The 21,593-nt window shown below is 44.9% G+C and overlaps 1 protein-coding gene across 3 annotated transcripts in view; it reads left to right on the top strand.

Moving 5' to 3' along the window:
• Positions 1-19,114, top strand: part of TLR5 (toll like receptor 5) — a 39,914-nt gene extending 20,800 nt beyond the window's left edge. The window contains exons 1-2 of one of the 3 annotated variants that reach the window (XM_019549525.1): positions 5,712-5,960; positions 6,845-9,495. In XM_019549525.1, coding sequence (XP_019405070.1) covers positions 5,905-5,960; positions 6,845-9,437 — 2,649 coding nt within the window. In that variant the 5' untranslated portion in view covers positions 5,712-5,904 and the 3' untranslated portion in view covers positions 9,438-9,495. Of the gene's footprint in view, positions 1-2,499; positions 5,961-6,844; positions 17,785-18,996 lie in introns of those variants that run through there. The other 2 variants (XR_002103617.1, XR_002103616.1) reach the window with 2 other exon arrangements.
• Positions 19,115-21,593: the final 2,479 nt, after the last annotated feature.

Raw genomic sequence — 21,593 nt, 5'->3', positions numbered from 1 at the left:
GTCACCAACATCAGCTTGCAGGGACATGTAGCTTTCCTTCACATAGAGAGCTACACCCCCGCCCCTTTTGTCAACATGATCCCTCTTGTTTCAGAAAGGGAGTGATGAGTCCCTTGGCTCTGTGGATTACAATAGCCATTACTTCAGCTTCTCCCAGGGCTTGTTTACATAGGAACTCTCAGGAAAGAGGACTTTGCCCTGTGTAGACAAGTCCTCCATGTTCCTTCCCTCCTCCCATAAACATGGTTTCTTCATTCAGCTGATGCCATTCAGTAGGTGCATATCAGTGCTACAAAGGCCCTGAGAGACTGCAAAATGCACCATAAATTACAAGTAGGAAATGTGCGTCCTTCCTGCTGTGCTGGGGGAGATCACAGTCTAAGATGTGTTTAACTTAAAACTACAAAGTCTATCCAAAACTAACTTAAGCAAATGTGCATCCTCCCTTTGGCCACTGATATAGCTAAAATGAGTTTTAAAAAGCATGTCAGAAGAGTAGAGTAAGCCTGTTTTAGGTGGCTTTGGGTAACGCTGATCTGTGCTTTAATACTATCTGGGCACATCTACATGAGACGCTTACTGCACATTAACCTAATAACACTATGTAGTAGCATGCCGGTTAAAAACTGCTAACCGCCTACTGTGCAGTGTTATTAAGCTAATGTGCAGTGTCACAAAATAACTATCCACTGGTGCTACTGCACAGTAACTAATTAATGAACGTGTAGACATACTGTCTGAGTGGGAATTCAGAGTTTGGAACCAGAAGATTGAGATGAAACCTGTGTACATATATAGGTTCACATTGCTCACCAAAGAGTAGGCCCATGGATCCTCTTGGGCTGCTCTGTTCCCAAAACATGTACTGCTTCTATTCTTTATTTCCTTCTAGGCTCCGGGGAGGGTAAAATTAAAAAATTATAATTCAAATAGCTAAAGCTTGCAGTCTTGGAATGCATACAACCATGATTTTCAATAACACATTCACCACTTATGCCATCCTTTATTTCCTGGTATTAATAGGTAGCCAAGAAACTGGGGGAGTACACTGAAGATTTCTGCAACAATAATTAGGTGCAAAAGTGTTTATCCCCAAAATGTCTTGATTGCTCAGACATGATGGCAATGAGGGACACATTAGAACCTACAGATAGATTAATTTCTTAAGTTACAAATTCCACCTTTTTTCATCATACTTTTTTGAAGCCAGAATGAACAGTTGGCTTGCTTCTGGTCTTGTACATCTTTGTAAATAAGAAGAAATCATGGTTAGAGCCATTGGTGTGGTTGGCACTACATCCTTGGCCAGACAGCACTGCACATGTAAAGATGGAGGATGAGTTCTTGATAATACTTCAGTGATAAAGAAAGAAATCTCCTCTGCATTTGGAAAGTCTGCTGTGTAATTCAGTTAACGATGAGCTTGTTTTGACAGAACTAACTGTAACTAATTGTAAGCCTTAATGTGAACTCGGGCAGGCCAGCAAAAAGGTGCCGTTTATTGAAATAACTTGCTTCTCTTGCAGTGTAGGTACAAGCCATAAGGTACAGCACGTCCACACTAGCAGGACTGTAACACTATCAGTATAGTTAAAGCAATACATGGTCTATGTGTAGATAAGCCATTCCCATGCTCATGCCTGCTTTTCAACTTCCTAGTGTGATAAAGCTGATGCTGTCATGCACTTAAAATATCTGGAAGTTGCGGAGTGCTTTAGATTGTCTGGCGTACTTGTTCTGGCAACAAACAACCCAGGTTTCTTTAATGAATAAATGGTATTAATTTGTGAATGACAAGGTTCTTTGGGTAAATTCGATATCTTTCATTAGACCAACTTAAATAGTTGTAAAAATTCTTCTTAGCAAGCTTTCAGGAACAAACTCCTTTTGTCAGGCTGAGGAAGTGCCTGCAGATGGTCTGTGCTCTTCCTGGATGGGGTGGTAAAGCAGCCAGAGGCCAGTAAGTATGCAGGAAAGCCAGTCAGCTAAGATATAAATTGAGGAGGTCAGCAGGTGAGAGTAGGAAGGGGAATGAAAGTAGCTGTAGTCAAAGGATGAGAGAGAGGAGGGTGGGGGGGAAGGGAATTAAAATAGCTGGTAAAAAGTAGAGGGGTTTATCTGGGGAGTTGGAGGTTAGGCAGGTTATGTGTCATAAATCCCGTGTCTATATTTAGTCCATAACTTTTTGTATCCAGTAGGTTGATGAAATGAAGTTCATGGGCTTATCTGTGAAAGCTATTTTGTAAATTCCCTCTGAGGACTAGACTTGAGAGATTGGAGAAAGAGTGATTTTTCTTGTGAGAAGTGTGCCCCCACAGGTCATTGGGTATTTTTGTCTTTTGATAGATTTATGGTGTGCATTCATTCTGGTGCACAGTTTGTTGTTTTGGTTTCTCCTACATATTTTCCATCACGGTATTTGGTGCACTGGATGAAGTATATATTACCTTTCTGGAGGTGCATTTTGTGAATTTATTCTTTTTCTGTCTTCCATATTAGGTGGTGTTAGAAAAACACTTTGCATTATTAACAGGAGAGAGCCTGCCAGACCTGGAGCTACTGCAAGGAAAGGGCAGTACTGTTGGGGGATCAGTACTGGCTCCTTACCCCTCAGAAAGATGTATGTTCTGATAATGATCTCGTTTTATCTCCTTACTTTCTCTACCTTATGGCAGCTTGGATAAGGAACCAGGCTCTGAACAGGTTGGGAAGTGTTCTTGATGTCAAAGAGATTTTTCCTCCTTCCAAAATGTCCCCCATTTTTCTCCATTCTCTTAACAGCTTCACACCAAAGCACTGCTTGACTCTAACACAGCTGTTCTGCAAAGCACTTGTGCTTGTAGTCTGGTTTTCTTAATGGAGTGATTTTTATCCAGCCTTGAAAAGAACTTACACTTGGGCAAATACCAGGTGGGGGAATTTTCCTCATGACAGATGAAGGCTGGAGTGTATGATAATTGGAGATAATTACAGGCATTTTTTAAAGCTAAATATAGAGATGACCCTAAACGCAAATCTTATGTGGTGGGCAAAAGAAGGCAAACTCCCCAGTTTCCATGGTCCAAGCAGAATGAAGTAGAAAACAGTAAGCCAGGGGCCTAAATTATGTTGCTCCTTTTAAAAGTCAAGACCATAAGATAGTTTCCACAGGGCTGTCTTAATATTTTCTAACTGATACTGGGCCTAATTCACCAGAGTTTATTGATATTTCCTGCAGAACTTCTGTAGTGACTGACTACCTAATTTTTTTTAACCCTGAATTCTGACTCAAGAAAATGTCAAGAATAGTCTCTTTCCAATATAGCCAACTACAGTCATGTTCAAGGATCATGTGGTGGGCCCCGTTGTCTTAAAAATCCTGAGATTTAAAAACAAACGGTAGGTTATCTAATTTGCCCTTGGGGTCTGAACGTTGTATGGGTCACATTTCAAGGTCTTATGATCAGTCAGAAGAGCTAGACATGTCATTAAAAAACAGGAAATTTTAGCTTCTCGTATATTCACATGACTCCAGGAGCTGAACACCAGGTTGTGTAGACTTCAGAGAGGTGGCACTACAGCAATCCATATTCTCAAGGTAGAAAACTCTTTAAATTGTGTTTGCAAAGTGCATATCACAATGGTTTCAGGTGACTTCTCTTTTTATTCCCTCAAAACACTACAAAATTTGCAAGCACTAAGCAAACTGTGAAAATGCTTCCAGTTCTACAGATCTGCATAAAAGCATAGTCTTGAATTATTATTTACTCTCACAGCAATGTTTCTGGGCCATCTGCACTGTTAGTGAAACTGTACAGTCAATCGATGATAATAATAATTAATAGGATTAACCTATTTGTTAATTGCTGGGTCAGAGCCCATATTTTTCTCCGTGAAATAGATTTACTTAGCAGCCACTGACAAGCAGGGAATTAGCTCAACAACAACTTACACTTATTAAGTTTGAACATATTACGTTGTGGGGTACAAAATTCTCACTCTGGTTGTCAGCCAGGAAATCATTTCAGCAAATACTCTTTATAAAGGAGAGGCAGATGGCTGCAGCCTTAGTAAATATTTATTAAACAAAAGGGCACAGAGGATAATTTTAGTGCTGACAATTTGTTCTGGATTGTACAATGCACAGGAAATAAAGGCAGTCCCTGGTCTGAAGTGATCGCAATTTGAGAGCGAGACATGCAGATGACAGACTGCAGGGAGAAATCCAGCCTGAGAACAAATTTCTAAAACTATACAGCAGTGAGGTGTATTCATTGCATTAATCATCTCATTCATGCATTTCTTTATAAAGCCTGAACTCTGTAAAGCAATATCAAATGTAACTTTCTTACAGAATATAAGCTAGAAAATGTAAACTTACCTTGCATAGTAACTCCGTGATACTAATACTGTATGTGCGAACACTTGAAGCTTCATTTGCACTAGGGAATAAACATTCTTTCAGAGCTGTTTGTTTATTCACTGCCACCCTCATCAGCCTTGTTTTTCTATGCTCTTAAAACGTCACTCTCACTAAAAAGCAACTTCCCATTACTGACATAGCCTCCGAGGCTCTCCAAGTTTCGTATCCAGCTGATACTAAATTATTCTGGGTAGTCATGTCCCAAGCTGACTGAGGAGCTGCAGAAAGATCTAACCAAGCTAAGTGGGCAAAAAAAATGGCAGATAAACTTCAGTGTTGACCAGTGCCAGGTAATGCACCTGGGGAAAAATAACCATGACTATATGTACACAATGCTGGGCTCTGAGCTATTGGTTTCAATTTAGGAAAGAAACTGTGGCGTCATTGTAGATAGTTCTCCAAAAACATCAGATCAATGTGCAGCAGCAACCAAAAAAGCCAATAAAAAGTTGGGCATCATTGAGAAGGGATTTGAAAGCAAAACAAAGAATATCCTTGTGCCATTACACAAATCCATACATAGGGTACCTACATCTTGACTACTGTGTGCAGGTGTGGTCTCCACATCTCAAAGAGGATGTAGTAAAATTTGAAAAGGTAACCAAAATGATCAGGGATTTAAATCAGTTTCCATACCAGGAGAGACTAAAAAGGCTAAGACTCTTCAGTTTGGCAAGGAGAAGGCTGAGGGGGGAGTATGATAGAAGTCTATAAAATCATGAAAGGTTAGACCAAATTAAAAGAAACTGCTGTTCCCCAAGTTTTAGAATACTAGAACTAGGGGGCACCCACAGAAATTAGTAAGTGGCAGGTTTAAAAGTAACAAGAGAAAGTACTTTTTTAGGCAATGTATAGTTAACTTGTGGAATTCATTGTTACAGGTGGTGGCGGCAGATAGCATAGCCAGGTTCGAAAAGGGACTGGATAAATTAATGGATGATAGATCTATTAATGGCTATTGAACAGAATGTTGGAGATGTTTCCTCTGGCATCGCCAAACCAATAAATGGTGGGTGCTAAGGAGGGTATTGAATAGGGGATAGATCGCTCTAGAGATATCCAGTTCAGTGCTCTCCCTCTATAGTATCCATTTCTGCCATTATCAGAGACAGGACCCTGGGCAAGATGGACCATTGGTCTGACCCAGTATGGCACTGCTTATGTTCTTAAATATTATGTGAGGTTTTCCATCCCAAGACATTGGGATTGAAACAGACTGTTCTGTTACAGCACTGAAAGCTCCGAGTAACTTGCCTAATGACTGGACATACCAAGACTGCTCCAAAAAAAGTACTTACCCACCTTTTCCCTTGACTATTCTAGCCATGCCTTGTCTCTGAGACATTTATGGCACTGGTCATCACTGCCATGCTGTTACTAAGCTGAGGCAACCAGGGCAGTTGGGACAGAAAAAACTGGCTCCTGCCACAGCCCAACCCCTAGCCCTATTGTTACACCTCTCATAGTGGCCGTGGGAATGATCTGACTTTGCCACAGTAGGAATGAGCTTGGAGGGGAGGAGGGAATGTAGCAGTCCACACACTGTTCAGAAGAGCAGGTGACTAGTACAATATTTGCATTAACCCAAAGCCCTAGAGCAGTAGTGCCCAACCTTCTGGCCCTGCCAGCTGGATGACTGGGGTGGGGTGGATCTGTGGGCTCCAGATCTAGTCTATGAGCCCGATATAGGGCTGGGGCCTGATCCTTCACATGTTGGATTGACTCCTGCTGCACTGCTCCATCCCATTCTCCGCATACCAGCTCAGGCTGCCCCCCCCCCGCAATCTAGCCTGGACCCATGTGTGGCAGATCAGGCCCTACTGCCTCACCCCAGCTCCAGCCCAGCATGTACAGTGGGATCCCACATGTAGGGCCATGCCACCTGACCCGTGAGGCCTGGAATTTTGGCAGTGGGGAGCAGGGGCAGTATGACGTGCCACCACTCCACCCCCCACACTCCCAACCCGATTTCTGGACTCCTGCAGAGTCTGGTAGGCCACATCATGCAGCTCTGTGGGCTAGATCTGGCCTGCGAATCAGGGGTTGAGCACCTGTGCCCTAGAATACACCATTCACAGTACTGAAAAACAGTTTGTTTTACTCTGCTTGAGGAATGAGTTTTCAAGCTATTCCACTAACATTGACCCATGAGTAGTATGACTCTGGACCACAGTTTTCATAAATGACTAATGATTTCTGACTGCCTTAAAGTAAGCTTGATTTTTCAGAGAACTGACACTTGTCATCCTCTGAACACCCATCCACTGAACATCAGGTCCTTTTAAGAGTTTCCAAGCTGGACACTCCAAAAATGGAGGCACCCAAAATCACTAGTCATGTCTTACTATCTTGTAATATTAAAAATTTGCCCCAGCACTTTATTGATTAGACAGCTAGTTTTTATTTTGTTCTTACAGCTTTCTTGTTCTTTTTTCCATGCAGCATCATGATATTACATCAGCAGTTAATACTTCTCATAGGAATGTCATTATTAACAAGAGAAATCTTTGCATCAGCAAGCTGCTTTTCAAAACACCAAATTTCCATGTATTATTTTTGCAATCTTACAGAGATTCCACTTGTCCCCAGTGACACTGTTAAATTTCTGCTAAGTTTCAATAACATCAAGCAAGTGAATGCAAACTCCTTCCCTCTTCTAGAGCAGTTACTGCTTTTGGAAATAGGATCACAGTTTACCGATGGTGTTACAATAGGGAAAGCAGCTTTTGAGAACCTGCCAAACCTTCAAGTTTTAGATTTAGGACACAATACACATCTTTATCTGGATCCGGATGCTTTTGTGGGTTTGCCAAATTTAACTGTTCTCCGGCTCTTTGGCAATGCTCTTGGGGATTACATTTTGCAAGATAACTATTTTCAAGATTTGATTTCTTTAGAAGATTTGGATCTTTCTTCAAACAGGATCACGAGCCTTCGTCCTCATCCCTTGTTTTACAATCTAAAATCTTTGAAAAGGGTGAACCTGAAATACAACTGGATACAGATCTTGTGTGAAGGAAACCTTCATAGCTTCCAAGGAAAAACCTCTTTAATATTTAGTCTCAATTCTAATGTCTTATATCGTCATTCGAGTTCAATGAACTGGGCCAAGTGTGGAAATCCTTTAAGAAATATTAACCTGGACACACTGGATGTTGGTAGCAATGGCTGGAATGTAGATACAGTGCGAAACTTCAGCACAGCTGTAGAGGGAACTTCAATTACTTTTCTGAAACTCTCCCATCACATAATGGGTATGGGATTTGGGTTTGCGAATATCAAAGAACCAGACAACTCCACATTTGCAGGGCTAGCAAGAAGTGGCCTTCGTTTGCTTGATATTTCACAGGGTTATATTTTCTCTCTCAACCCTTGTGTTTTTCAAAACCTCACTGATTTGGAATGGCTGAACCTTTACAAGAACAAAATAAATCAGATCCAAAAGGGAGCATTTTTTGGCCTGGGAAAGCTAAACTTTCTCAATCTATCATATAACCTTCTGGGGGAGCTGTATGATTTCACTTTTGAGGGGCTTCATAATGTAGCCATTATCGATTTGCAGCAAAATCATATTGGGGCAATTAGGGAGAATTCATTCAAGGACCTACTAAGATTAAAGATGGTGAATCTCCGTGATAATGCTATTAAAATTCTTCCTCTTCTCCCGACCCTGACTACTACTTATTTAGGAGAAAATAAGTTAGTATCTTTAAGAGACCAAACGATAGCTGCCACGTACCTTGACTTGGAAAGAAACAGGTTGGAAAACTTGGGTGACTTTTACATTCTTTCCCAAATTCCAGATATTCAGTATATCTTTTTAAAACAAAATCGTTTCTCATACTGTGTAAAACCTGATAATGTTACAGCAAACAGCCATTTAATCTACTTGGATCTTGGAGAAAATATGATAGAGCTTGTGTGGGACAGAAATTTATGTCTGGATGTGTTCTGGGCACTTTCCAAACTTCAGGTCCTTCACCTGAACAACAACTACCTTACTACCCTTCCACAGGATATTTTTAGGGGCCTAACATCACTAAACAGACTCAACCTAGCCTCCAACCTGTTGTCTTACCTCTCTCCTGGTGTTTTTCCCGAGAGCCTGAACAACCTTAACATATCTGGAAACCAACTTCTTTCTCCTGACCCTGCTGTCTTTATGACTTTGAGCATCCTGGATATAACACATAACAGGTATGTCTGTGATTGCACTTTAAGCAACCTGCTGTTGTGGTTAAATCAAACCAATACGACTTTAGCTGGTTCACAGGATGACATATACTGTATACACCCACCTGCTTTTGCAGGGGTTCCACTCTCTTTATTGTTATTCGATGGTTGTAATGAAGATGAAATCCTGAAGCCTCTACAGTTTGCAGTGTTCATCTTCACCTCGGTTGTTCTGGTAATGTTCATAACAGCAGTCATCATTTTTATTCACCTTCGGGGGACTTGTTTTGTCTGGTATAAGACAATTATGAGAATTTTGGTAGATGACCTTCGTCAAGCACCAGATACAAGTGCATATCTATATGATGCCTATCTATGCTACAGCAGAAAAGACTTTGAATGGATTCAGAATTCTTTACTAAAGCACCTGGATTCTCAGTACTCTGACAAAAACAGATTCACTTTGTGCTTTGAAGAAAGAGATTTCCTGCCAGGGGAAGATCATATCAGTAATATCCGTGACGCTATTTGGAACAGCAGAAAGACGATCTGCATTGTGACAAGGCAGTTTCTCAAGGATGGGTGGTGCGTGGAAGCCTTTAATTTTGCCCAAAACAGATACTTCTGTGATTTGAAAGATGTCCTCATTGTGGTGGTGGTTGGGTCACTTTCTCAGTATCAGTTGATGAAATACAAACCAGTTAGAATCTTTATGCAAAGGAGTCAATACATGCGATGGCCTGAGGACCATCAGGATATCGGCTGGTTTTTAAATAACCTGTCTTGCCAAATTCTTACAGAAAAAAAAGTGAAAAAGAAATCTAATGTTATGGAACTGCAATGTATTGCAACAATCTCATAGTTGAAAAAACTGTTCATTAGGGGTGTGCGAAGTGGGCCCTATTCTATTCAGATTTGGATTTGGCCCAAATCGGAGATGGTGATTCAATTAGTTGATTCAGATCACAGTCCCCGATTCAATTCAGCTGAATCCAAATCTGAAAATTCGATGCTGAGTCAGAGAATCAGCGATTTGGACATAGACACAGCTTTATATGTTTTTTCTACATACTGCAAAGTACCAGCGCAGCTCATGAATGCTGCAATGCTGGGGCAGATGGAGCTTCCCACAGGAATGTGGGGGGTCCCCCCATGTGCTCGGTGGTGAACCCAGGAGTAGACCGGCAGTATTTCCAGTCCACTTCTGGGTCTGCCGGGGAGTGCACTGAGGGCCCCCCCCATGCCACCCTGGCTCAGCAATCAGCCATGTGGGGACCCCAGGTGCCCCCCCAGATGCACGAGGCACCTATCGCTAAGCCGGGAGGGGGTGCAGGGGGGCCCAGCATGCTCTCCAGCAGACCCAGAAATGGACCAGAAGTGCTTCTGGTCCACTTCCAGGTCTGCTGCTAAGCATGCTGGGGAGCCCCCACGCTCTCCTGGGACACCACTTGAGTATTTGTTCTATCCTGCATAGAATTGCTTATTTAGATCTTTCAGCAGGCACAAAGAGCCCTTAACTTCAACCTCCATGCTTGTCCACTGCAACTTCATTGTAAAGAATATTTTGTTGTACTGCCTCAACCTGAGGTGGAGTGTGAATAGCCAGATCACTGGACAATGTCTCAAAGAATTCTGTAGTGAACAATATGTGAAAATGTTGCACTGTGTGGAGCATGGGCTTCCTTCCTTTATTATGACCTCTTCTTGCATCATTTGAAACAACAAACTTCCTCAGGGATATGAAGGCTGTTGTCAATAAGCATTTCTCACAGTCATCATTGGAGCAGGTGTCCCCAGCTTGTGCCCACCTTTGAAAGGGGAAAATAAATTGTTTCAGTGTCATTTGAGTGGTTGTCTGCATGACTTTCTGTTGAACAGTCAGTGGTGATGCCCCTGTTCCAACTGAAGTAGGGTGCTTGAATCATTAGGGCCTGGAACTGATTGCACGTACCCTGTGGAGCACATTTTAGAAGTAATTGGTCTTTATGCTACAAGCATCATAAGCATTAAGGCTGGGATTTTCAAAAACTTTCTTGAGATTTAGCTACCCAAGTCCTATTGAAATAAAATAGAAAATAAAGTAATTCTCATCTTTTAACAAGTTATAGTACTGTGAACAAGATTCTGAGGTTAAAGGAATAGCAGCTAAATGAAGTGCTACAAGAAAATCGGGTGGGCACAGATTGATTCTTGTACCCATATCGGAGCTATTCACCCGTATTTTGTGTTGAGATTAGACTACTGAATTAAGAAGAACCAAGATCATATTCATTTCTTCCATCAAGTATTTTCCAGAGTTTCATCAGACTCACAATCTGCAGGGTTACAATAGAAGCCTGATTCAATGTGCATTGGTGAGACAGTAAAGCATGTCCTAAATGTATATATACATATACACATACATATGCATGTATGATTTTGTACATTTGTGCAGTTAAAACTTAGAAAGGGGAAATACCTGTATGGTCAAGGAGAGGAGCAAGCCTTCCACTGCTGTGCTAAGAAGACATAGTGAATGGATTTGTTAGATAAACGTATTGGTCAGTTGAACCTTATTTACATGTTTATACTGTTTTAACAATACCAGCAAAGTTAAAGAAGTACAACTCTGGTGGACCTGAATGCAATTTCATTAGTTCAAATGTACTTGTGGTATGACATATTTCATTTTTTAATAAAAAATATATTTCTTTTACACCATTAGAACTCTGCATACAATAAGCATTGCATTGGCATAACTATGTCAGTAAAAAATATCTCCACTCTAAACAACATAGTCATCTTGGCATAGAAACTGTATGTAGACCAGACAGTAAAGAATTCTCATCTAAGAGAAAAAAGACAGTGGAAGAGAGTGGATTGTGCTCATCCTCCCCTGGGTGGTGCTGTTGGACTGGATAAGATTTAGGACTTCAATTTGTTCCTGCATCATCTCCATTGCACAGGAGCTGTTTGCAAGGAGGAAATAAGCTGTTGAATAACTAACCTGCTACATAGCATAATTTAAAAAGAACCCTGTAGCTCTATCAGTAGAACCTATGCCTCGGCTTTCTTTTGAATTTGTGCATTTCTCAAAGTGCTCTGAAAATATTTGACATCTTTTAATCAGTGCAAATGTGAAATATTTACCCATGCCCCTGTGAGGCTGAGGTTATACCAAGAAGTATTTCACGTTAAACCTTGACTGCTGAGATCCCATGCCCTAAGGCCAGTCTCTTCCTCCTTCTCCACATCCCATATCTTTCCACTTCCAATTAAAGCAGTAGGAACAGATTTAAGTTCATGCTACCAAATTCATATCCAGATTGAGATGGCAAAATCCCACAAAGAGGTGGTTCTGAGATTTTTGTTCAGTCTTTTATATATGTACTGGGGAAGTCGGACATAGGTATTGATTTTGATATACATTCAAAACATAGAGGTCAGATTTTGTAGTGGAGCCAGCTCTAGTTAAACCAGTTGCAAAGTGACTGTTTTCCTGAGACAATCCCAGTTCATGAGACTTAAATTTAATGAAGCCCTATGTAGGAAGCCAGGTACATAGGCAGGTACCTAACAGGGTTCTTCCATCCCTTTTCTTAGATTCTCTAAATGGCAGGATCCTTGAATCAGTCTCCTCATAGTGCATGGCAGTCAGGGGAGGGACACATAGACATGGAGCTATTTGTTCCTCATGTCTCAGGCTCTAGAGAGATAAGCCTCATATTTCTAAGAACCTGCTGAGAAGATGCAGGTGAGTGTGTTAAAAAGGGGTAACACTTCTCTCACCGCAGACTAAGGTAAGGCCAGAATACACAAGCCTACACAGTCCCTTTACAAGCTCCAGTACTGTGATAGAGGCAGGAGGGGTGGTGCCTCTGAAATACAGATCCTGGCCATTCCAGACCATGGAGCGCCCTCAGAAGGCTGCTGAAATTAAAGCAGAAGCTCTTTTGCCTAGCCCGTTCTGCAGCTTGTGCTGCTCTTCCTCAGGACACAGCCCAAAGCTAAACCCTAGTGAACTAAACTCACAGGCAGCAGCCTCCCAGCATGACAGTCTGGAACAGGCCTTCCAAGGCTCCACCAGCACCCTTTCAATAGTGTGCCACATGAGCACTGCTGACTTGACAGAGTCCTTGAGGGCTTCGCTGCTGGCCAGATCCAGCCCATGGAGCCCCAGCATCCAGACTGTGGTGCTGCCCTTGGGTCTGGAGCTGACCTACATGCAACATAGACCCTGTAACCACCCCCCACCCCCAGCTGCTTTGGGACATGCAGCACCCACCCAACATGGTCTGGGACACGTACCACACACAGCATCCTCTCCAGCCAGTCTGAGACCCCGGCTGCATGTGTCCTCTCTGCCTGTGTGCCCTCCTGACCGTTCCAGGGCAGGCACTATGTCCAGAGTTGGTCCCAGACCAGTTTGAGTGGGTGCCCCATGTGGCATGAGCCCTGGATCAACCCCCAATGGGCACTACATGCAGTGCAGTCCTGAATTGGCCAGGCAAGCGGTGAGTGCAATGGATCCAGGATTGCAGGGTGAGGAGCGAGGCACAGATCCATGGACCCAGTTTGTCCTGCAGGGCCAGCCATTAGGGCTGTATGAAGTGTTGGTAGCTGATTCAATTCAGAGGAGATTCAAGCCTCCCCGACAAGCCCCACCAGCTGGGTGAGCAGTGGCAGGGAATGGGGGCAGGCGCATGCACCCAGATCAGGGAAAGGCTGGCAGCAGGGGCTATGGGAAATTTTATGGTGGCTGCAGCCCCCGCATAGCCCCTGCTCCACTGCTCTTTGTGGGCAGGTGGAGCCAAGGCTGCACTCCAGGCTGCGACTGAAGCTAGCCACCCAGTGCACAGCTCTGGCTCCACCTGTCCCATGGAGTGCAGCCTGGTGGCGAGCGACTGGAACTAGCCTCCTGGAGTATGGTCTAGCCCAACCGACCCTGTGCAGATCCTGGAGCACGTGCCCACTCGCATGCCCTTCCGGACCGGTGGCACACAGTGACAGGTATCCCCCTCCCCAAGTCCTGTGCCCCTCTGCCCTGGCTGGGCAGCTTGTCTCAGCCCCAGAACCAATCCCTCCCTCGCTATGGGGGCATTGATCTTGTTTCAGCCCCACGCCCCTTCCCTTCCCCCTCCGCCCACCACAACAGACTTACCAGCTGGAGGCAGCTGTGTCCAGCGTGGTTGAGGACTGCTGCCTGTTTAGGCTATGGCTGAATCTCTAAATCAGCACTGAATCTTCAGATGAATCGAATCAGGACAGTGATCTGAATCACTGAATTGAATCACTATCCTTCCAAATAGACAAAATCCAAATCGAATACTTGCCACTTTGCATAGGCCTACCAGCCATGTGCCATGCATCCAACCAACAGAGCCAGATGAGTTTGAAACCCCTGGCTTGGGGTTTCCTCTTAAACATTTTGTTCCAGGAGACATTTAAATAATTAAGTGGGTAATGTCAGGATATTTTAAACTATTGTTTAAGCTTTAGCTGCTTTGATAAGCATTGCTGAAACCTGGAAGGAGGCTATTCATTTCCTTACTACTTTGTTATTGTTGGGGTGCATGCAAATATCTATAGGGGAAGTTAATTCAAAGCAGTCCAAAGCTCCTCTTTCATCCTAACAACTCACTATGAAAAAGTATTGGCTTCTAGGCTGGGACCTGCTACCATTACAATGGGAAGAGCCTCCTTAGTCGGGTCACAGAACTCCATCATTTGCTACAGGCAGCCTCCTTCTCTGGAATGGGAGGGCACAGGGTGTCATCAAGAAAGGACTGTAAATGCCTGATACTGCTCTTCACCACAGGAACTGCAGAAGTATCCAGCACACAAAGGGGAATGACTACATTTGATTAATTAAGCTCATAAATTGTGCCTTAGCCCCATAACTATTGATTGGCTTCCCTTTAGGCTCACCAAGAACATTACAGCGCTATTAGAATTTTATGGCTCTTTAGTTAAGGATACTTTCATCAGTTTTACTCACCTTGCTTGACTGAAGACATTAAGTCACTGGAGAGCATCCAGCATGGGCTGTGAAGTGCAACAGGCTTTCAAACAGGCGATTGTGATAGGAGCGGGTGAATTTGTTTGCTGAGGCAGCAGCTTGAAGATTCAGAGGACAATGACTCAACTTCATAAACTGCCAGTGGAGACCAGAGAGAAGAGCTATGCTGAAAACATGAGTGCCTCAACATCCCCATGACAAACACTGCATGAGTTTTATAAATATTAGTCCATCCTTAGGGAAACACATGTTCTTTTGGTGGAGAAACTGGCAAAGCAGCTTGCCCTGGTCACATGGGGACCCTTCAGCCAAGCCAAGACTAGAAGTCTGGAGTTCCTGAACCCCAGATCTTCCTTGGGACTGTACAAAGTCCCACTGACCCAAAGACCCATTGAGTCTTCAGGTAGGAATCACCAAAAATACATATAATGCACATATAGAATAGCACAAAACCAAGAATCCTCTTCTCTTCTACCAGGATGCGCAATGGCTGGGGCAGGGTAACACAAGGTCATGTGTTGTTCCCACTGCTGCTATGTGCAACCCCACTAAAGTTACTGGGGATCTTGAAGTACAAAAGAAGATCTGTCCCCCCCAGATCTCAGAGGTGGGAGAAAAAAAGTCTCATAGTGATTGACATGGTGACACTAATGTCATCTGTTGGGGCAACATTGGTCCCCACAGCATGTTCCTCTCTGTTTTCTGTGGTCTAAATCTGAATGTTCCCAGGTGATGGAGTTGTTGCCACTTCCCTTTGAAGGGTCTTGACATTGTTCAGCTCTCACCCTAGTTACCACGCAGGGACCTCAACAGGTGCTAAGAGAAAATGCTGGCACAGACAGGGCCCTTCCCATGCTAGGAGACCTCAACATAGCCTGTGCAGAATCACACTGCCCTTTTTTGACGCTCAGTCACATCACAAACCTATTTCATTTCCTGACCACCAGGTCCCTATGAACATTCCCACTCTCCTAGTTCTCCTTGGCAGTGAGTACCTGTTTCAGGTTAGTTCATCCCCTCCCTTCCTCCTTCTTATGCCATTCATATTATTTTACAATGGCTTTAAAATGCCCTTCCTTGCTAAAGCTTAGACTACACGGTAGGGCTGTGTGAAGCTTTGGTACCCGATTCGATTTGGAGGGAATTCAGCCCTATTTGGTCGCCAAATCTCTAAATCTGAATCAAATCAGGAGACCCATAAAAAGATCTGCATTGAACCAGAAGCCTCAGAATTGATTCAGAGAGAGTCAGAAGGCTTGCAGGGAACAGAAACTGAGAAGCGGGAGGGGGAGGGGGTGATCTTCCATACATGGAAACGGCTGAGGGTGGGGAAAGACTTCTCTGATATTGACATCTGCAGCTGGCCAGTGACTGTGATCTTTCCCTGAGTTCCCTTCCAATCACTGTGCTCTGGGGGAATGACAGTAACAACATATCAAGCTGTGATCTGTGCCTTTAGTGAGCCGTCTCTCTCTTGGAGCAGCAGCATCTGAAAGGCTTAGTCTCTTGCTAGCTAGTCTCTCTTCTTGTAAATTGTATCCAATCCTTTCCTACTTACCCTTGCCTACAATCTCAATTGTTATCCCTATCCATTCTTCCCTCAAAATCCTCTTATTCATTCTTGTTAGTCTGTCTTGATTCTTTCCCCCCACAAAAAGAAATCTGTGTTTTCCCTGACAGTGTGTCATCACTGTGCAGAAAAACACAACATATATTACACACGCACACACATTTTGCAGCACACCAAACAGTATGAAGCATGCTGGAAAGGCAGGTGCCAGGTCTTCTGCCAGGGGAGGAAGAGGGGGCAGAAGGAGACCTGTAAGTTCCCTGCACCTTTCCTGGCAGCGATGAGTCTCCTGCTGCTAGTGGGAGCAAGGAGGTGGTAGCAGTGCCTGCACCTGCACCACCACCACTAACCAGCACCAGCATGACATTCTCCACCCCAATTTCAGTTCCCAGCATGAGCCTTCCAGTGCCAGAGGAAGAGCTGGATCTGGAAGTAGAGGAGCTGAGGGCCATAGCAAAGGAAATTTTGGGGACGGGGGAATCTGAGTTTGTGTTCCACTCCTCTCCAAGTTCCCCTAGAGGCAGGTCTCCTTCTCTGGAAGGCACTTCGGAGGAGGCTGTAGGGGCAGCACCTCCTGTTGTTGTGCCTCTGCCTGGTGATAAGGGGGATAAGGCAGGATCCCCACCCTCAACCCAGAAGCGAGTGGGTAGTGTAGTGTGGGATCATTTTGAGGTGGCACCCCGTCATGAGTCTAGCTTGCCAGCATCCCTGGGTGTTGGCATCGGGATACCACAATCATTCCATGTCACACACATGCACTTTGCAAAGTAACCCAAAGTGGCTTCCTCCTGCAAAATCTTCTCCCCCCATTTTTTACGTGGGGTTTTGGCACACTTTTTTTCCTGGGTTTTGGTGCTGTTTCCCAGTCTGGCACCAGCCTTTCTGGAATTTTTTTTACTCCACAACTAGGTTGGCGGGGGGGAGGGGGGTATCGACCAGAGACATCTGAGGTGCATGACCAAACAGCAGCACACCAGACAGGCAGAAGGACTCAGCCCAGTGGAGAGAGTTGCTCCTGGGTGGCACAGGAATGCTAATGCAGCGTTCGAGAAGAGTGCAGGCTGCTGCTGCTGAAGTTGAATGCAGCGCAGCTTTCGAGTGCAGGGTGAAAGCCACTTTGCAATGTGGGACTTGAAAGACAATACTGCTTTACGGACACATTGTAAGTGACATCCGACACTTGACTGTGCCCTAAGGGTGTGGAGGTGCATTGTTTACTTCAACTTTGATGTAAATAGAGTTGGTGGATTTAATTGGTGTGAAGGAAGGTGCAAGGTATTGCACAATATGAAGCCCCGCAGTTGCAGCGCAAGGTTTGGGGTGGGAGGGCACTCTTTCCCCTTCCTTGGCCATCAGCTGCCTTTCTCCACTTCACCTCCCTGTTCCCATCTCTGGCATACAGGAGGGGTACCCAAGTTCAGGGCAGGAGGCACTACATGGTGGTTTTCCCGACCAAATTCTTATACTTGCTCTTAAATTCTCTCCCCATCCCACATTCCTTCCCTCCCTCCTATTTTTAGCTTCTGATTGCTATGCTCCATGTTGCTCCCACTGATCACAACAGGCAGCAGAGAAGAACACACGAAGGCTGAGAGGGACACCCAACACCATTTCCTTCTCAAGTGGCAATGTCACCGCCAGGTACCTATTCGCTACTTGTAATATCCTTAGATTCATAATAAAGGTTTCCCTTGATTTATGTGGGTTCAATTTATACGAATTTGCTCTTATGCAATGACCCTTTTTATACCTCAAATTTATTATATGCAAGGTAAATTTGCTGTTATGCAAATCAGCATAGGTGCAGTCCCCCCTCCTCCAAGCAGGTAAGTCTGTGAGTTTGTGATGGGGGGGAAGGGGAAAGGAAAGGCCACTACTGCAGCTAATCTGTGAGTGGCCAAAGCCAGTGGCTTGCAGCCACTGGGCTGTACCCTGAATCCCACAGGGCTCTGCTTCCTCCAGAGCACTGTGCCCTGAAACCCTTGGCGTGGCATAACTCAGTGGCTGCAAGCAGGCAGCGTCCACTGCTCCCAGGGCTGCAGCAGGGGCGGGCAGCTGCCTGCAGTGAGATGGGAGCAGGCTGGGGCCAGTGGTGGCACTAGGCTGTTCCTAGTGCTTGGGGTGGGCTGCAGTGAAGGGAGGGGGGGTGCTGCCACCCCAAAATTGGCGTAGCCTCCCGCAACCTGCCCTCTCAGCACCACTGCCGAGTGCTGGGAAGAGCCAGGTGCCACGGCCAGCCCCAGCCTGCAGCAGCTGCCAGCTCCAGCCTCCTCTTGTCCTGCTGCAAGCTGCTGCTCACCCCTGCTGCAGCCCTGGAAGCAGCGGATGCCACTGGGCTGCACCATGCCAGGGGGTTCAGGGCATGGTGAGTGGGGAGAAGTGGGGTGAGTGGAGCTGCCATCCACCACAGGTGCCATGAAGAGCCCAGTGCTGCCCCTGCTTGCAGCCACTGGGCTGCGCTGTGCCCCTCTCTCCACCCCTTCCCCAGCCCCAGCCTCACTCCCTCGCTCACCACTGTGGAAATGCCTCCCTAGCTGTTTCATTGTAAACTGGGTTTGCTTTATGTGAATTCGATTTATGCGCCATTCCCTGGGAACACATCTACCGCATAAATAGTGGGAAACCTGTACTGAAAAAGCAATTGAGAATTCACCTTTAGCAGTGTATAAACTTTAAGCCTCTCTCCACCACAATATAGACAGTTTCTAAATAGAGACAAAGGGATAGTATTGTGTGAATACAACTAAACATGCACTTGAAATAATGATTTTTAAGTTTAAAAATTAATAATTTAGTTTAATATATGAACATGCCAGTATTTACCAATGATTACTATTTTTTGTCTCTGTTCAGGGTAAGAACAGTCTATGCTGTGTTTGTTTGTCCTGCTTCCAGGCTTGCCTGCTACTCAGCTGCCCAGCCTACAGTGCGCAAGATTTAAAAATGCAGAAAAATGACAAATGTTCAGATATTTCAGTAAGTAGCTGCTTGGACTATGCTTCGCTGACTCTTTTCAAAGATGATATATGCAATGTTCCATTTTTATGTTTTGTTTATATACCCACATTTTTTTAGTTCACTGTGTTTCACTGCATGGGCTCAGTATACTCTCCCATCCAGATACAAAGGAGCACAGTTATTTCTGGGTGCTGGGCAAGAAATCAAATGGCTGACTTTTGGGCAGTCTGTTCACTTTGTCCAGCAGGTAGAGCAAAATAATCAAAATGAACTTTTGGTATTAGAGTACTGTATTTTCCTAATGATTATAATAAAAATCTCATGCATCTCCCTTTTTTGGCTGTCTGCCTTCTGGTGGCTGCCCAAAGAGCTGAGCTGCTGGATCCCACACTGGACCAGGTGCCTATTCCTAATGATTGTGTTCTTTTGTATCTTGTGAGGACAATGATCCCAAGTAATTCTGTCTATGCTAATGATTAAATTAATAATTATATTAGTAATAATTGTAAAGGATACTTACAATACTCAAGCTAGAGTGTGGCCTGGGTGTGGTGTGAAAGCTGGGGTGCGCTCCAGGGGTGCAGGGTCAGCCACCCCTTGGCAGGGAGCAGCAAAGCAGAGCATGCGAGGGAGGAGCAGGTTAAAAGTTGGGACACTGGAATGGAAGAGGCTTGCCAGCTCTGAGAAGTAGTAGTGGGGAAAAGGGGCATTGCCTGTTGGAGGGGGCAGGGGTGAGGGAGAGTGGAGAGCCCTGAAATTCACAGCAAGGCAAGATACCTGCGACACTGTGGCCATGTACGGCCTGCCTGGGCGTGGTGCGAGAGCACTGAAATTCATGGCAGGGCCAGCCAGCAGCGAAGTGCATGCAAACATGGGGAACAATCTTTTTAGAAACCAAAAAAGTTGTATTTTTCATTAATCTGAACCTTGAACTATAAATCACCAAGAAGAAATTGCAAGATTAGCAACTGGTGTCTTGTTGAAGCATTACAACAGAAATTCCCTGGATTTCTGAGTGAACCCAAGTGGTACCTGGTGGTGAAATCATTGCAAGGCATGGAAAATGCCACTTTTGCCCCTACGTCAGATAGACGTTGAAAAAAATAATATGATAAAAATAATCCTCTTAGCACAAATTCAGCCGCTAAAAATAAAACATGTTGGAGGTGGTTTAAATTATCATGATAACAAATGGCTAACATGATAAAACGAGGTGACAATGTGGATATTCAGATGTGATTAAGCTAGCTAAATGGCAATTTTTGTCAGGTGGAAACAGAAAAAGTACAAGATGGGCAACCACCCAAAGAGCAGAGTACAGGAGAGGGACACAAGATCTGTTGTGAGGGCAGCAAATGCATTTACACCTGGGAGGGAAGCAGCACATTTGGAAGTGTGAGGAACCACCATAAGCTGAAAGACTGCACATGGTTCTCTAAACCCTATGACAAATAAACAGGTGGAGGGACTTTCTGTCCACCAAGAACGAGTATTGTGGCAAGCAGAGACGCAGGGAACAAGATACATTTATGGGGTCTGGATATGCAGCACTTACAGTCAAGCATAGTGCATTACTGTGGTGTGTGATGTGATTGACTTCAGTGGGACACTTGCCGGTATAAGCACTTTTCCTGCTACTTAGTGTGCCAAATGAGCTTGTTTGCATGTGACAGCACTGCCATCCCTAAGCATTCAAACACCAGAAGTCAGGCATCCAGAATCAGGGAAAGGCTTAAAAATCATGAGATTAAAATAGAGAGAAGAAGTTAAGCTCATTTTATCTGGCTTTTGGTTTCAGAGACTTCTGAGTCACATTTTCAGGGCTTGCTCCACAAAACCACAGGAAAGGTCATATTCTCACAAAAATCCATGAATGCAGGAGCTGGGGCTTTGAGAAGCACACCAGATGCTGCCAGACTCCGAACGGGGAGCTGGCAGGATCAGCTGTTCATGGAATAAGGAAGTGCAGGAGCTGAGACTTCCAGAAGGAATCTAGTTGGGCTTTCCAATCTCCAGGCTCACTTTTGGCAGTACTTGTTCATGGTAGATGACACCACTGGCTGCATCCAAAGGTTGTACACTTGCTGGGGCATGTGCTTACCTTTGTTGCAGGCCCAGCTCCTGGCTACATGTGCAGCAGGAGGGTGCTGGCTGGGGCACATGGTGTCTCAGAGCAAGTGTAGCCAGCAGGCAGCCCCCCTGCTGAGGCATCCCATGCACCTGCTAGCCAGGGAGTGACATGTCCAGATGGAGGAGCGGGCAGCCCAGGGGGAGCAGAGCCCCCACACTGCAGCTAGCTGGGGTGCGGTGTGTCTTGAGACAGGGGAGCAGGCAGCCCTGAGCTGACTGCTCCCCTGCTTCACATGCCTCAGCGCAAGGGCTCTCCTGTCTCCATGTGCTTCAGTGGGGGCTTTGCTGTGGAGTCCCTGCACTGAGATACATGGAGACAGGGGATCATTAGCAGGCAAGCAGCCCTTGCACTGAGGCACCCT

This window comes from Crocodylus porosus, unplaced genomic scaffold (genome assembly GCF_001723895.1).
Source record: "Crocodylus porosus isolate Cpor-Errol unplaced genomic scaffold, CroPor_comp1, whole genome shotgun sequence".
Lineage (NCBI taxonomy): Eukaryota > Metazoa > Chordata > Crocodylia > Crocodylidae > Crocodylus > Crocodylus porosus.
Note: the sequence above shows the minus strand (reverse complement) of the source record. Positions and strands in the feature narration are given on the sequence as shown.